Genomic DNA, 16,672 nt, shown 5'->3' on the forward strand with positions numbered 1-16,672 from the left:
TCCTACCTGGTGACCATTTCCTGTTGGTACTTGGATTTAGGCAAGATAGAAACTGTTCCTTCAGCATCTACCCCCCCACCCCCGCCAAAAGTCAGAATGTTGGGGACATGTATTTTATTCATTTACCTCCTTATGGAGAAGATGAAGTAATTGGTTTTTTTTTTTTTTCTATCATGGGGGATGGAAGGAGTGGGGGAATTTTGGCAAAAGAGAGTGTGGAAGAGTGACAGGAATTTTTATGCTGAGCTTTGATGTAGTTGACTTCCTTGCTTGGGATACAGGAACTCCTGGGTTTCTCACAGAGGCATTTGTGGTTAAATCCTTTCTCTGTGAGGGAAGGAGGATCTAGGGCTTTCTATTCTGCTATCTTCTGTTGTCATTCCCTGGAACCTTGTTTCTTTTTAATGGAAAATGTTATTAGAAACCAAGATCTGACAGTTAATTGTGCCCATTGATACTCGAGTGTCTTTGCTTCCAGATCTTTTCAGCAGACAGAACTAGGAAATGTATACAAATATGTAGATATATACATAATATTATACACACATATACCTACGTACATATACACATGAGTAGACGTATTTAGAAATCAGGGGTTCTCGTAGACAGCTTCAGTTCCAATCCATCACTTCAGGGCTTGTTCTGGCTCTTCTCTGTTTCATATGTGTATGTCCTTTCTTCTGCAGTGCAAATGCAGACTCTCACCATCAACACATTTACTTATTTGCTTAATCCTATAATAGCTATAAAATTAAGAATTGCTTCATCTATACCATCACAAAGTCATGTTTAGTCTATACCCACTAAAAAGACTTCATGATGTGTTTTCAACTCCTCTCCTCCAACCACTTCCCACTCCTAACACTATTGCCCAAGACTGAACATAGGGTAAATGTTAAATACTCTATGAGGACTCTTCAAAAAGTTCATGGAAAGATTTATATTATTTTTTTTTTCAGATTTGTATTGTCTTTTAATTCTGTTTTTCTATGAGCATTTTGTAGTACCACACGTATTCACAAGTTACTTTGATAGTTCTTTTTTTTCCTTTTCTAGTTTCATTTGTTTAAATTTGCTTTCAGTTTAGTTTCACTTTCTATCCTTGTTGATTTAGTTTTGTTTTTGAAATATGTAGAACATGAATACCTTCATAAATTATAAGTAATGCAAAAAGATATACTTACAGAAGTAACATTCCCTCCCATATTCTTTCCATATTTTCATAGGTAACTAACTTCATTGTTTTTGGTTTGTCTTTCATATGTGTGTATACACACATATATATTTATTTAAAAGGTAAGTATCTCTCTATCTCTGCATATTTTTCTTATTTATCCTTTTTTCTTATCCAAAACGTAGCATATTAGATATTATCTTTTCCATTTTTTCACTTAACATTACCTCCTGGAAATCACTCCATATAAGTTTACAAATATATTTCTCATTCTTTTTAAGATTTTATATATAGCTATTTTTGCCATAGTGTATACTATAGAGTTTATGCTATGCCATAGTTTATAGTACTTACCATAGTTTTTTAAACTATATTTTGCAATTGCGAATAATGCTTCAATGAATAATCTTGTGCATATGCATATTATTATTTACAATATGTGATATGTATGTTTAAGGTAAATTCCTATAAGCGGGGTTGTTGTGCCAGAAAGTAAATTCATCTATAACTTTGTTAGATTTTGAAATACTTTTTTGCACCAAGGGATTATGCCACTTTTAATTTCCACTAGCAATTTATGAGAGTACTGGTTTCTCCACAGCCTCGTTAATTGAGTCGTGTCATCTCTTGCAGTTTTGCTAGCCTGATGGGTAAGAAATAGTAGATTGAGTGAGTCTGAAAATCTTTTCATGTGCTTAAGGGCCATTTTTATAACTTTTTGTTAATTATCTGTGTATGTCTCTTGACCAGTTTTCTGTAAGATTTTTGTTTCTGAACCAAATTTGGGTTTGCCCACTTGTTCACAGCTAAGCCAAGACACTGACACTGGGTTGCAGTAGGGAAATAGGTGTTTAATTAAAAAGCCCAGTAATTGGAGCAGGGGCAGCTAAGCTGAAAAACCCCAAACTCCTAGAAAGCTTGCAGGCAAGCATTTTTTAAGGAAAGAGTTGTGGGTTGGGGTTGGGGCTGCTTGAGTAGACTGTGGATGTTTCTGATTGAATCTCTAAGTACAAAGAAGCAGAATCTCTGGAAAAAAAGGAGTTTTTGGTCTCTGATTATCACTCCTGTCTCTGATCAGTCTGGAGTCCTTGCAGTCTACAGCTGGTCAGGGCATTCTAAAGGCTGGGAAACTTTTGGTCTCTGTCCCTGTAACATCTCAAGGGTATGTGTCAAGATAATGTCTTTGATCCTGAGCATTTAGTGAATCTGATTTATGGCACTCCTTATCACTTAGGTAACATCCTGTTTGCTATCTGCCTTCTTTGTACTCCCTTCCTTAATTGCTAGTTGTAAATCTTATCTCCTTAATTAGAGAGCCCAGTTCCCAGATTCTAAATCACTTTCAGCTTTGGGAGACCAAGGCCACAGCTTGGTTTCAACACTTTTGAGGAGTTTCATCTGAATGTGGTATCTACTCAGTCTCATTTTTATTTTTTTCTCAGTTCTTTGTATATTAGGAATACTGACTTTTATCTGTGCTTTATATTGTCATTGGTCTTTTGACTTTGATTATAATATTTTTGGTAATGCAAAAGTTATTGCCATCCCCATCATCCTTCTCCCCTCTTTTTCTTCCTCCTCCTTCTCCTTCTCCTAATTGGTATCTAGTCAAGTGTATCAATCTTTTATTGTACATGGATTTTTAGTCATAGAAAAACTTTTCCTAAATTTATATTGTAAAGAAATTTACCCATTTTTTCTTCTAGTACTTTTATAATTACATATTTTTATATTCAGGTCTCTCATACATGCAGAGGTTCTTCTTGTATATGATATGAAGACTGGATCTAATTTTATTTCTTCCTAAATGGCTTTCCAGTTGTTCCAACATGATTTATTTCAAAGACTTTTTTCCTTTGCCCCAGTGATTTCATCAATATTCTGTTCCAGAATGTGATATTCCTCTGTGTCTATTCCTGGACCTTCCTTTCTATGCTATTGGTTGTTCTGTTTATTCATGTGCCACACTGTTTTAATTTATTCTAATTAAAATTGATTATAATGTTTTAATAATTTTCCAGGACTAGTGTTTCCTCATAGTTTTTGCTTTTCAGTGTTTTCCTAGCTGTAATGAGTTGATTTGTGCCTCTCTGCCCAAGATATGTCTAAATCTTAACTCTATTACTTATAAATATAAGCTTATTTGAAAAAAAAGGGTCTTTGTATATGTAATTAAGTTAAGGATTTAGAGATGAAATCATCTCAGATTAACCAGGTAGGTCCCAAATTCAATGACTAGTATCTTTATAAGAGAGAGAAAAGGAGAAGCTACAGAAGATAAGGCCATGTGAAGACAGAAGCAAAGATTGGAACTATGTAGTCACAAGCCAAGAAATGCTTGAAACCACCAGAAGCTGGAAAGTGGCAAGGAATGGAATCTCCCCTAGAACCTCTTGAGGGAGTACTACCCCACAGGCACCTTGATTTTGGACTTCTAGCCTCCAGTACTTCGAGAGAATAAATTTTTGTTTTAAACCATCCAGTCTGTGGTCATTTGTTATGGCAGCCCTTAGGAACTAACATACTGGCTATTTTCACAAGTTCATTTTTTCCACATGAGCTTTAAATCAGCTTAAAAAGCTTCGTAGGAAAGCTCATTGATATAACTTATTGGAATTACATTAAATTTAAAAGTTAATCTAGGGAGAACTGACATCCTGGTCATTTTGAGACATCCTAATCAAGTACAAGGGGTGTCTTTCCAGTTATTCAAGTATACGTTGTATTTTAGGAATACTTCGATTTCTACATATTAAAAAATTTAAACTTTTTTGGTTAAATTTAATCCTAAGTGTTTTATCTTTTTTGTTTCTATTGTAATGAGGTTTTCTCATCCATTATATTTTCTGATTATTGCTTGTGTATATAAATGTCATTGATTTTTTTGTGCTAATTACATATGAGGGTACTTAAAAAATTCATGGAAAGATTTGTATTATCTTTTAATTCTGTTCTTCCACAGACTTTGTGAAGTATCCTTATACTGCTGTTTTTCTAAACTCTTTGGTTTGAGTTAATTTTTTTTAATTGATTCTGTAGGGTTCCCAGATACATTGTCAGGTCCCTTGTAAATTTATTGCAGTCCAAACAGAGATAGCTTTTTTTCTTCTTTTCCAAGTATCATGACGCTAATTGTTTTCATAGCATGATTTCATTGACTAATATCTCTAGAACAGTATTAAGTAGTTGTGGAAATAGGAGACATTCTTGCCTTCTTTCTGAATTAGTAAAAATGCCTATAATGTTTCACTGTTAAGCAAGATCCTAAGGATTTTAGGATTGATTATCTATCTATCTTATCTATCTTCTATAATTATCTACACACATACATTATCATGTTAAAAAATTCAATACAATGTGCGTTTTGTGTCATACTGTGATTTTTATTTTTCTGTTTGGTTTGTCTTCATTGCTTTTCAAATGAAAATCTTTTCAAGAAGGTTTAGTTTTTGTTCTAGTGGTTATCTTATTTCTTAATACTTTCTTAATACTTTACTCTCAGATCTGCGATTCTTCCCTATTACCTATATAAACATTGATGTTCTTATTCTACTTTCCCTTTTTTCCCTCCCTTTTTCTCCCAGCCCCTTCTTTAGATGCATTCTTTCTACTCTGATAGAACATAAGATTTTTATATACTCCTTTCTTACCCATATATCAACCCTTGGATAATTTTAATTCTACAATAAAATGTAAGAAATTCTCACCATTAGTCCTTTTGCTGAATTTTCTCAGTAATGTCTTTATTGGTAGAAGCTCATTCTCTGGTTGCTTCCTCAAGAAGGCTACTTATATATGGTATTCATTGAATTCTTGCATGTTTAAAATGATTTTCCATAGCTTTGAATCTTGAGAGAGAAATCTTGGCTAAATATAAAATCCTTGGCTTGCACTTCCCTTGAGTTTTTTGAAACTTCTGCTTTATTGTTTTCTTTGTTTTTTATGTTGTTTTGGAAATGCCTGATGCTATTATAATTCTCTTCCCTTTTATAAGTTACTTCATATTTATTGTTGGATACCCTTGGGACTTTAATTTAAAGTCTAGTAATTTTACTTAGATGTGTCAGAGTTAATAATCCAGGTCAATTTCCCCAGAACCTGGTAGACCCTTGAATGTGTAGATTCAGATGTTATTCTATTTGGGGGAAGTTGTTGAATTAAAGTTATAACTTTGCGTTCTTCAGTTTATTCCTATGTTGAACCTCCTTTGCTTGTCTTCTATTTCAACTACCTTATGTTTTGAACTTTTTTTCTTTATCTCATTTCATTATATTGTTTGTTTTCCTGTTTCTTCATTTTCATTAACTTTTTCTTTGGCTTTTTCTCCCATGGACACCTTGTACTCTTTATTTCTGATGTGATTTAGTCTATTTCTTCTATTTTTCCTGAGATCATTCAATAATTTCACTTTTTTCCTTTCTTGCTTATTTTTTTACAATAATTTTTTATATCTGTGGTCTGATTTTTTTTCTATTTGTTTCATTTTCAGGATTTTAGTTCATGAGCACTCTCTTCCATGTTCTGCTCTCTTCTATGCAGTTTTGTCAGTGATGATGTTGTTGGGAGTTGGAGGGCATGTCATGTCCTGTTTCTCTTTTGATTGTACAGGTTCCTTAATTCCCCCCTCTCAAGTTTTCTTTCTCTTTAATGCTACTTCCTCAAGGAGAACCATTCCTTCTCTATGTATTTGATTTTCCTCCAGAAGCAATACTTATCTGAGGCTGCAATTATCATTCCCATCTATTTTCAAGTCCTGTCCCTGTAGCCAGCACTCTGAACCATCAAGTCTTGACTTGTGTTTAGTATTTTGGCATGTAGGTGGACTTTTTCATGGGATGCTTTTTGTGTGTACTTTGTCTAAGTCCTCTGCACTTTTCTACTTTTTAAAATAGAATGTTTGAAGCCTCCCACACCCTCTCCAAACCTACAGGCTTGCAGTGGTGGGCAGTGGGAGGTTTATTGGATTTTTGTTTGTTTCTCTACTTGTAAGCGGTTTGAAAGTAATTTGAATTTTTTGTCCTTCAGTAATGCTGAGTGTGTGGGTTATCTTGTTGATTATATTTATGTATGTATGTACGTACGTATGTCTGTAAGTTGGTGGGAAGAGTTGAGAATAAGTGGATATTTGAGTATTGTCTTTCAAATCAGGAAGTTTTCTCTATTTCTTTTTGATTTAAAAATATTTCATTTTTCTATTTTCTGTTTACCTTGTCATCATCTTTCTTTTCTTGATCCTTTGTTGTGTTGCTTTTAGTTTCATCTTTATTTCTGATTCTTATTTATTTCTGATTCTTTTCTGAGTTGTCACCTCAGTGAGTAAAGAACTGTTTTATGTTGTTTCTTCATTTCTCACTATTTTCTTAGTATATTGGTACATGTTGAAATTGTAGTTGCAATTTTGGTATGCTTTATGAGTATGTTTTCTGCTATTGTTATATGTCAGAGGTGTTATTTCGCTCCTTATTTTCTTTTTCCTTATAATGAATTTGTACGGAATTTGACTAAGTGTGAATCTTGATCTTTTAGAAGAAGTGATTTAGAACACATTTTCCAGTTTCACAGTAATTCCTTTTCTTTCATTTTCATGTTATTAAAAAAATGGCAACTTACTTTCTGAGATTTCCTATATCTATTCTTTCATGTGGACTTCTCTTTCCTTTGTATCTTTTGTCCCTCTCTTGCTCAATTTTTATTTTTCTCTTAGCATTTTTTCCCTTAGTGTGGAGTCTTGTTTTTAGTCAGTTTTGAGAGTTCACAGGGAGCTATACTGCTTTAGCTTCTTCAGGACTTCTTACCAGGGACCCTTTGCACTCACCTACTATTAGAATGAGAAAAACCTTTCCCAGTTTCACTCTCTGTTCTCAAATTATTCCACTGTGCTTTTTAGCAAATATGTGTTTGCTCTTATGGGGTTCATCTTTTCTCAAGTAAGTAACATGTCTGTTTTTCTTTTCTTTCCTTTCCTTTTTTACTTTTTCATTTACAGATACAAGTCTCATGGGCACTACATTTGTCTCTACCCACTTATATTTTAGGATTTGTGGGAACTTTGTTACATAGTTTTGTTGTAATTTTTGTCAAAAAGTTTTTGCTATCTATTTGTTCTATTTTTAAGTGGGGCTTTCCGGAGATTAAAAATCTATGTCAGTGCTGCCATCCCATCTTTCCAGTATCCCCCCAAATCCTTTCTGAAGGATCCTACCATCATCCCAGGCTTTGGAAATTTATATGTCTAGAGTTCTAGTTAAGTGAACAACTTACAGTAAAAATTACTATACATTGAGGAAAATAAGCCACTTTGAATGAGCATTAACAGTAGTAGAATCTGAGCATAAAACAGAAAATATCAGAATTATGATACACAGAGTATGAAATAATCATGTTTAGAAAACTGATAATGACTACTGATCTTTTCTGTAATGACAGTGATCATTAGTAATATTCTACTAAATTGCTGTACAATAAAATAAAAATAAATACAATTTTTCCCAGTTCCATCCATGTTGTTGCAAATGATAGAATATCATTATTTTCATAGCTAAATAGTATTCCATTATGTGTGTGTGTATACACACACACACACACACACACTCACACACAATGTTTTATTTATCCATTCATCTGTTCATGGGCATTTATATTGATTGCATCTCTTGGCCATTGAGAATAACATTGTGATGTACATAGGAGTGCAGATGTCCTTTTGACATATTGATTTCATTTCCTTTGGGTATGTACCCAGTAGTGGGATAGCTGGGTCATAAGGTAGATCTATTTTTAGTTCTCTGAGGAACCTCCATACTGTTTCCACAATGGCTGTACCAATTTACATTCCCATAGCAATGTAGGAGGGTTCCCTTTTCTCCTCATCCTCACCAGCATTATCATTTTTTGTTTTGTTGATATTAAACATTCTAACTAGGGTAAAATGATATTTTTATGTGCTTGTTGGCCATTTGTATGTCTTCTTTTGAGAATTGTCTGTTCAGATCCTTTGCCCATTTTTTAATTGGGTGTTTGTTTGTTTGTTTGTTTTGTTTTTGCTGTTAAGTTGTTTGAGTTCCTTATATATTCTGGATATTAGCTTCTTGCCTGATGTGTAGTTTGCAAACACTTTCTCCTATTAGGTATGCTGTCTCTTCTCTTTGGTGATAATGTCCCATGCTGTGCAGAAGCTTGTCAGTTTGATGTAGTTCCATTTGTGCTTTTTTGCTTTAGTTGCCTGTGCTCCAAAGTCATCCTCTCCCCTGCAGACTCCAAGCAGGTTTACACAAAGGTTGCTGCAGCTTTTTCTGGTGTCAGTCCGTGTGTAACAGCTAGTTCTCACCTCTGTACGAGTCTGGGTCAGAACAGTAGGCATTGTTCCTATGTTCTCTCACCATTGCCTCATGCATCTTCATGAACTTCATGGGTCTCTCCTCTCCTCCAGCTTTAGCAGTTCTAGATTGGCAGTCTTTACTTTTTAATAGTTGTAAATTGGTTACTTGTGGAAGGCTGCAGTGCTGGGCATTGTCTATTCTGCCGTCTTGATGATGTCACTCGACAGAACACCTTATTTTATTTTTCAGTGGTTGTTCTAGGGTTTAAAACATGCAATAACAATGTAGTATAGAATTCAGAATATATAAAAAAATAAAATGTACGACAATAATAGTACAAAAGCCAGGTAGGAGAAATAGAAATATACTGTTTTGAGGTTCTTGTTCTATATGTGAAGTGTTATAATACTTCTTGAAAGTAGATTATGATGTAGTGGGCTGGATACAGGTACTAGTATAGAAAATCTACAAGGAATCCACAATAAATGCCATATGTACTTACTAATGAAATTTTGAAAGCATTTCTTTCAGTAAAGAAGAGGATAAGGGTATTTGCTATTACCACTTTTTAATATTATACTGGAAGTCAATATAGTCAGCAAGGCAAGACAAAGAAATAATTGTTGTAAGTACTAGAGAGGAAGAAACAGACTTATATGTGCAGATGTCATTGTCAATGTATATGATCCCCCCAAAATACTAATTTATTATTAGAATTTATAAGAGAGTGAAGGAAGTTTCGTGGGCACAAAATCATTTTATAAAAATTAGTTCCTGTAATATACATTTGTAATTAACAATTCAAGATGATACTTAAGCAATATATAATAACATCAAAAAGTTAAAATACCCAATTAAATATGTGCAAAGCCTTTGTGGAATAAATTATCAAATTTTATTAATAAACATGAACAAAGATTCTTCAAAATGAAGGAATAATACAGGAGTATGCCATGTTCGTGAATTGCATTGAAGATTGTCAAAGTGTCAATTCTCCTCAGTATACTATAGAATAAAAAAAAAATTCATTCAAAATCCTAATGTTTTTTTAAATTGAGGTGAAATTCACATGACATAAAATTTAAAGGGTAAATTTCAGTGGCATTTAGTACATTCACAATGTTGTGCAAAATCACCTCTATCAACTCCAAAAGAAACTCTATGCACATTAAGCAGTTAGTTCCTATTTCCCCCTTCCCTGAGCCATGACAACCACTTATTTGCTTTCTGTCTCCATGAGTTTACCTATTTTGGATATTTCATATGAACATAATTGTACAATATGTGACATTTTGTGTCTGGGTTTTGCTTAGTATGTCTTCAGTGTTCGTTCATATTGTAGCAAAAACCTCTATTATATAAAAAAATTTATGAGAGGGGCAAGGGAAATTTCAAATAGGGGAAAAATGTGGATCACATATAAGTGACAAAGGATTATCCAGATTATGTAGATGATGTCTATCTATCAATAATAAAAGATAAACAAATCACTATAAAATAAAGAGGCATTTTATGGAGGAGGAAACACAAATAGCCCAGAAATATATCAACATGTATCCTATCCTTTTAGTCTTTTTTAATAACCAAGGAATGCATGTTAAATTAATATAAAAAAATGTTTATTGGCTTGAAAGCAAGGTTTTATAAAACCCTTCCACTGAGTATACATTTCCTTCTAGTAATGCTCTATATATCTCTACTTTTTTTCAAACGGTCCTCCTGAAAAAATATCTTATATGTTTATTTTGCTTACTTCCTATCCATTTATTCATACTTCAATCTGGCTTCTGCTCCCAAAGTCCATTGAACTAGCCCTGTAAGGATAGTAATGACCACCCATGCTGTTAATTCATGCCCATCTTTCTTGACACCTCAGCAAATTTGACATTGTGGACCGTTTGAAATAACCTTCTCTTGGTTTCTGTGACACAATATGCCTATCTGAAATATTAGTTTCATATTGTCATTATTTGTTTTTCTTTATACATTATGCCATCTTCTCTTTAGGAAGCTTTTCATAACAGCTGAATTAGACTCCAACCACATTAACAACAATTTTTTAGAGTGGAGTATTTGCTGGTTACTTTGCTTATAGTTTTTTCTTGTGTTTACTTTTCTTGGGATTACTTTTTGTTTTGCTGTGTTAGAATGTGTGATGAAATACTTTCTAAATCTTAGAATTTCTTAAAATAGTTTCATTTTACCTTCATGCTTAATTGATAATGTTTTAAAGTTTAGAATGGAGGTTTAATATTTTCCTCAGAAACTTTATAGACATTGTGCCATAGTTTCTCACAGTATTTTCTCTATTTAGTGCTGTATCTTTACTGTTGGTTTTCCCAATGTCTGATCAATTTTCATTTTCCAATTGTTTTTCTCAATAGTATTCTAGATTTAGCAATATCAGTAACTGATGATTTAGGTTTTCTTAGTAGTTGAGAAAGCCATTGTTCTCCTAGTTGTTAATGGTTTAAATAATTGTAGAACTGAAGCTACAATGGGGGTTGAATTGATATATGCTAATATTTCCCATGAGATTCCAAGGCAGGAAGGGAGGTTTTGAGAACGTTAGAATCTCTGTTGATAGTGAGAGAATCATGTTATTTCAAGGTAATGTGCCTTAGTGGACATTACTTTCTAAACCCTTATATCACTGGAAATATTTTTCTTCAGACATGGATATTAATTTGCTTTGGTATGTTTTTCTAGAGGTTCTAAGCCCATTTTGCTTAAATCTATGCTTTCTTATTATTTAGCTTAGTGATCCTGAAACTGTAGCATGCAAAGAAATTGCCTGGAGGTATACTTTGTTTTTATTTTATTTTATTTTATTATTTTATTTATTTTATTATTTTTAAAAATTTATTTATTTATTGAATCAAAATCGATTATACATATTTTGGGGGTTGAACATTGAGATATGTTGATCAAATCAATATTACTAGCATATATATGTTGCAAATCATAATTCTTCTTTTTTTTTTTTTTAAGATGACTGGTAACGGGATCTCAACCCTTGGCTTGGTGTTGTCAGCACCATGCTTGGCCAGTGAGCCAACCGGCCATCCCTACATAGGATCCAAACCTGTGGCCTTGGTGTTATCAGTACTGCAGTCTCCCGAGTGGGCCACGGGCCGGCCCACAAATCATAATTATTCTTTATGCCCCTCATCCAATCTCTCCCCTTCCCCCATTCCCTCCCCCTCCCCCCTCTAATTACCCTAAATTTCTTCTCTCCTGAAAGAATAATGGTTACTCTGTTAATTTGTTGCCTAGATGATCTGTCCAATACTGAGAGATGTGATCGGGTCCCCCAATATTATCATAGAGCAGATGCTTCTTCTGTCACTCTGAAATGGGCTTTGTGGAAAGAGACATCCTCTTCTTTTCTTTGTCTCTGCTGGTGACTCTCCTTGTGTGAATGCACTCCAGTGGTTGGCAGACCATCTTCATGGTGGTTGTGGTGTCTAGTCGCTTTTGGTACAGCCATGGCTATTGTGGAGGCTGCGGTGGGCCACCCACATGGAGGTGCTGTTTTTGGTATGCTCCTTGGCAATGGCCGGTATGCCTGGTTGTGAGGTGTGTCTGGTCCCCTTCTCCATGCCCTGGGTCTCTGGGCAGGCCCTGAGGTGCTGGCGTGGTGTGCCTGGTTGTGGGAGGAGAGTCTGGTCCCCTTCCCTGGAGGTATACTTCTGATTTAGTAAGCTGGGGTGAGGCCCAAGAGTTTGCACTACTAATCAGTTTGCTTGTAGGTGGTGCTGATACTGTTGATTATGCGACCACAGTTTTTGAACCACTAATCTTGATTAAGTATTGCAGAGGAGAAATTTTAGACTAGCTTAATTTTTGTTCAGTTGTAAGCAATTATTTTCCTTCCTGAATGAAAGGAATATTTTTCTTTAATAATATAATTCAAAACTTTTACCCAGATATGATAAGGCTGGATTTTTTTGGTGTGGCAAATGTAATCATTTTAATATTACATTTTTAAGTTGTAAATATTGACATTTTGAACTATATACAGATGCTCCTTAACTTACGATGGGGTTATGTCCTGATAAACCTATTAAGTTGAAAATATCATGTCAAAAATGCTTTTAACCTACTGAACATCATAACTTAGCATAGCTTATCTTAAGCATGCTCAGAACACTTACATTAGTCTACAGTTGGGCAAAATAATCTAACACAAAGCCTATTTTATAATAAAGTGTTGAATATCTCATGTAATTTATTGAATACTGGACTGAAAGTGAAAAACAGAATGGTTGTGTAGGTATTAGAAGTATTGTTTCTACTGAATGCTTATCACTTTCACACCATAAGTTGTAAGTTGAACCAAGTTAAGTTGGGAACCATCTGTAATTGGTTTTTGTGTATTTTTCAGTTTCTCTCACAGTCTCTTAAACCAGTTCTTTGCATTTCCATTATAAATATCAAGTAGTAGTATGATATTTTATATCTTGATTTTATGGGCCCTTTAGCAGGAACAAAGTTGTATTGAATTGTAGTATTGGGAAAGTAATGCCTTTTTATTGTATTTGCTGCTATATGAAAAGAAATATAATGCTCTCTGAGAGGAATTTAAAATTTATTCCTCACATATATTAAGAAAAAATATAAAATGATTTATGTGAATTATTTGAGGGTCTCCTAATACATATCTAGAAGGGTAGAAATTTTTTTTTTATTCTAGAACTACTTTGCACAAAATGAACTAAAAACACTTGATTTTGAACTATAAATTTATAGTTATAGTTTAGCAATTAGTGCATTTTTGTGATTGAAAATTGCAAAAGGCTTGAACTAAATAATATATCATATCATACATTGTGAAGATCTCTATTTCAAAATGTATTAATTAAAATTTTATTTTCCAGATTTTGGAATCTCTTTTTAAGGTATGTTCAATATATTGCAGCTTAAGCCTATTAAAACTTTATACAGAAATACATGTAAATGAAGAAGTTTTTGAGGAATTAAAAGAATTCCCAAACTTGCTGCTATATATGTTTAAAAATTTTACGTTCAGTTGTATGTTGCATTAACCCTATTGTGAACCCTAAACGATGTCTGGGTCAGGACTGATATTTGATAGATGAAGATTCAAAGACACACATATATGTACACATTTATTTTACTTCAGAGATTTAGTGTGTCATTATTTCTTTTTTGTTCCTTTTTTTTTTTAAAGTGGTTTCAGCGGCAGGTCAATCAGATGGAGGAGGTAAGTATAACATTTCTTAATTGTTAACTGAATTAATATTTTAACTCATTTGAAAACCAATTTAAAGTAGTGTAAGTTAAAAATTTTTGAGTAACCATTGATTACAAAGTAATCTTTTGATTTAGGTAGAGTAGGAATAAGTGGATAGAATAAAATGTTTCTCATTGATTTACACATTATATTTCTGCATATATTTGTTATACTCCAAGTTTGACTGATACATTCTTTTTCTTAAAATTGAATAATAGCAATTGAATTATTATTTTTTTCCTAATTTATGTAAGAAAGTGACAAGAGAGAATTTATCAATTAAAAAAATTTCTCCTATATTTAAAAAATCATGCATAATATGATATACAAGTATGTGTAGACAAAATTATATACTTCTAAATTTAATATGTAATTTAATGATATTCTTTTGTAATTTTGATTTGCAGGTTCTTTACCACGAGTTTCTGGTCTCTGTCCTTGGGGTCTTTTAATTCTAGTTTGGAAAAGACATTATATATACTGTAATATAGCAGAATGATTTTCAGGGTAGATTTAGTGATTTACAGAATTATTCTAGTTTTCCCTTTGTCATGCTGTGGTTCAGTCCAATCCAACAGTCTTGAAACCCAGTCTCTCTTTTTTTCTTTTCTTTTTTAAAAATAACTTTTATTTATTATTATTACTTTTTGCAATGTAATCATTTTTTGTGGCCCTTTGCCAATTTCTCACTAACCCTCCCTCCCCTTCCAGTCTCTTTAAAGAAAAGAGGTTCGTTTATTTGGAATATGAAATTGAAGAATAAAGATACAAACTATAAATATCTCCTAGTCCCTTCTCATAATTTTACCTCTGGGCCCAGAGTAGAAGACTTTCATGGTCTGTATAGTCTGTTATAGGATAGATAAGGCCGGCACTGGAAAAGTGTGTTAGCAGTTCTTCTTTGACTACGGCATATGGTCGTTATTTTTCCAGAGGAGTAGGCTTGGGGTGAAGTTCACTATTCCTCTTCCCTCTTGTAACATGTGTACTTTCTTTGCAACTTGAAAAATTCAGCTTGTATTCTGCCATCTTATTTTCATCTATCAACATCTTTTTATCCTGTTTTATACATAGATGTGCCTTACTCTCTTCTTCTTGCAGTCAGTTCAGTCAGTGTACAGACTTGGCTTTTCAGTTCCTTGACTTCCTCATCTCCAGTCGTTTTACTAATGTTTCTATTCAGCTTGGAGACAGGCACTTCGTCACAGTGAATTTCTTAGCTTCCTAATCTCCCTTACCTTTTTTCTTTGCATCTAACAAAACTTAACCCTGAGTAGATTCAGTTGTTAATTTTCTTTGAGCCTATAGCTTAGCTGTGAAACACTGCTGAAGAAAATGACACAGTAGGTCAGACCCAATTACTCCAAATACTACCTGGCATTATTGTACTTCTGAAATGATTTTCAACCCTTGCCAGTCATCCTCTAAAACCCACTCCCTCTGTCCCATTTTTTGTTTTCACTCTCAGCCAATCATTTGGAATACTCTAAATATAAGTTGTTGGTTAGAATTTCTTAAATTCTCACTACCAAACAAAATATTTCCATTCATACTCATTTTATCTTCCTTTCCTCCTATTAAGACAGTGACATTGTTTCTCCTTATACATAAGACTAATTCTTTCACTTCTGTTTTGAATCCCATGTTCTCTTGCCTTCTCAAAAATTTTGATTAATAATTATCTCCCGCATATTCAACATCTCCATTCAGTTCTGTCCTTCCTTTCAGTTTTTAAATATGCTCATCTATCTCTCATTTGATGCCAGTTCACCTCCAGTTATAGGCCTATTTCTCTTCTCTTCATGAACAATTTTTAAAAATTATTTTGTACATAAGTTCACTTACCTTAGGGAAACTGCCATTAGATTACTCTCAGGAAATAAAGGCAAAAAAGATTTATAAGTGAGTGGAGAGAAAAACACTGCAGACAGTCTTTGAATAATAAAACCAGTTGGCTTTTTTAAAAAGTGTTATTCAACTGATAAACAGCATCTAGTGAAGAGTTAATCTGGACATTCTCCTCTTGTAAAAGTCAAGTAGGGGTATCAAGTAAAACAATTTGAATTATTTATGGATTTTCTCTAAAACATTGGGTTTAACTGTGGAACATGTCACAAGTTTAGAACAAAATTTATTTGTGTATCAATGAACTATGTACTTGTTCTTATTTCCTAAGCATTTCTCAGTCTACACGACAGGACTCTGTCATCACAAGAAAGAAAATATTCTATGCATATGGTTCCCAGTAATTTATGCTGTTTAATTTCAACAAACATATTTCTTTACCACAGTCAGAGTTAACAGTACTGATCACTTCGTCATTTTTGAAACACCATTCCATTGACTTCTATGAATTATGCTCTTCTGGCTATTGTTTTACCTCCTTGGCTGTCTCCTTTTCAGCATCACCCCCTTTACCCAACCAGTAAATGTTGGAATGCCTCAAGATTTCATCCTATGCCTTTCTTTTCTCATTTTTTACTCCAAACTTTCTGCCTAGGCAATCTCATCCAGTTTTTGCATTCAAGTATTACCTTTATGCTGGTTATTTAGAAACATGTACCACTTGTTTAAAATGGTCTTCTGAATTCTGGACTTGTATACAATTATCTACTAGATTATTCCACCTCAAGTCCAATGGGTCAAAATCAAGAATTTTTTTTACCCCTATGCTCTTACCTCTTCTAATACTTCCTTTCTCTTATCCAGTTGGGTAAATCAGAAATGTGGTAACCATCCTTGACAACTTATTTTCTTCTATCCCTACTATTCAGTCCATCCATGACTTCTTTTGATTTTACTACCTAAATAGCTGTCAAATGTGTCCACTTCTCTATATATCTGCTGTTTACACTGTAGTGCCAATTTCCATTATCTCCAGTATGCCTAAAATCCCCATTTATGCATTCATAATCCCCAGCA

The 16,672-nt window shown here is 33.6% G+C and overlaps 1 protein-coding gene across 1 annotated transcript in view; it reads left to right on the plus strand.

Moving 5' to 3' along the window:
- The window catches only part of CCDC7 (coiled-coil domain containing 7), a 346,712-nt gene that overhangs the window by 27,140 nt on the left and 302,900 nt on the right, over positions 1–16,672 (plus strand). Inside the window, exons 4-5 of the mRNA XM_063101148.1 lie at positions 13,374–13,394; positions 13,688–13,720. Of these exons, the coding sequence (XP_062957218.1) occupies positions 13,374–13,394; positions 13,688–13,720 (54 nt within the window). The remainder of the gene's footprint in view (positions 1–13,373; positions 13,395–13,687; positions 13,721–16,672) is intronic.

The sequence above is a fragment of the Cynocephalus volans genome, chromosome 6 (genome assembly GCF_027409185.1).
Source record: "Cynocephalus volans isolate mCynVol1 chromosome 6, mCynVol1.pri, whole genome shotgun sequence".
NCBI classification, from domain to species: domain Eukaryota; kingdom Metazoa; phylum Chordata; class Mammalia; order Dermoptera; family Cynocephalidae; genus Cynocephalus; species Cynocephalus volans.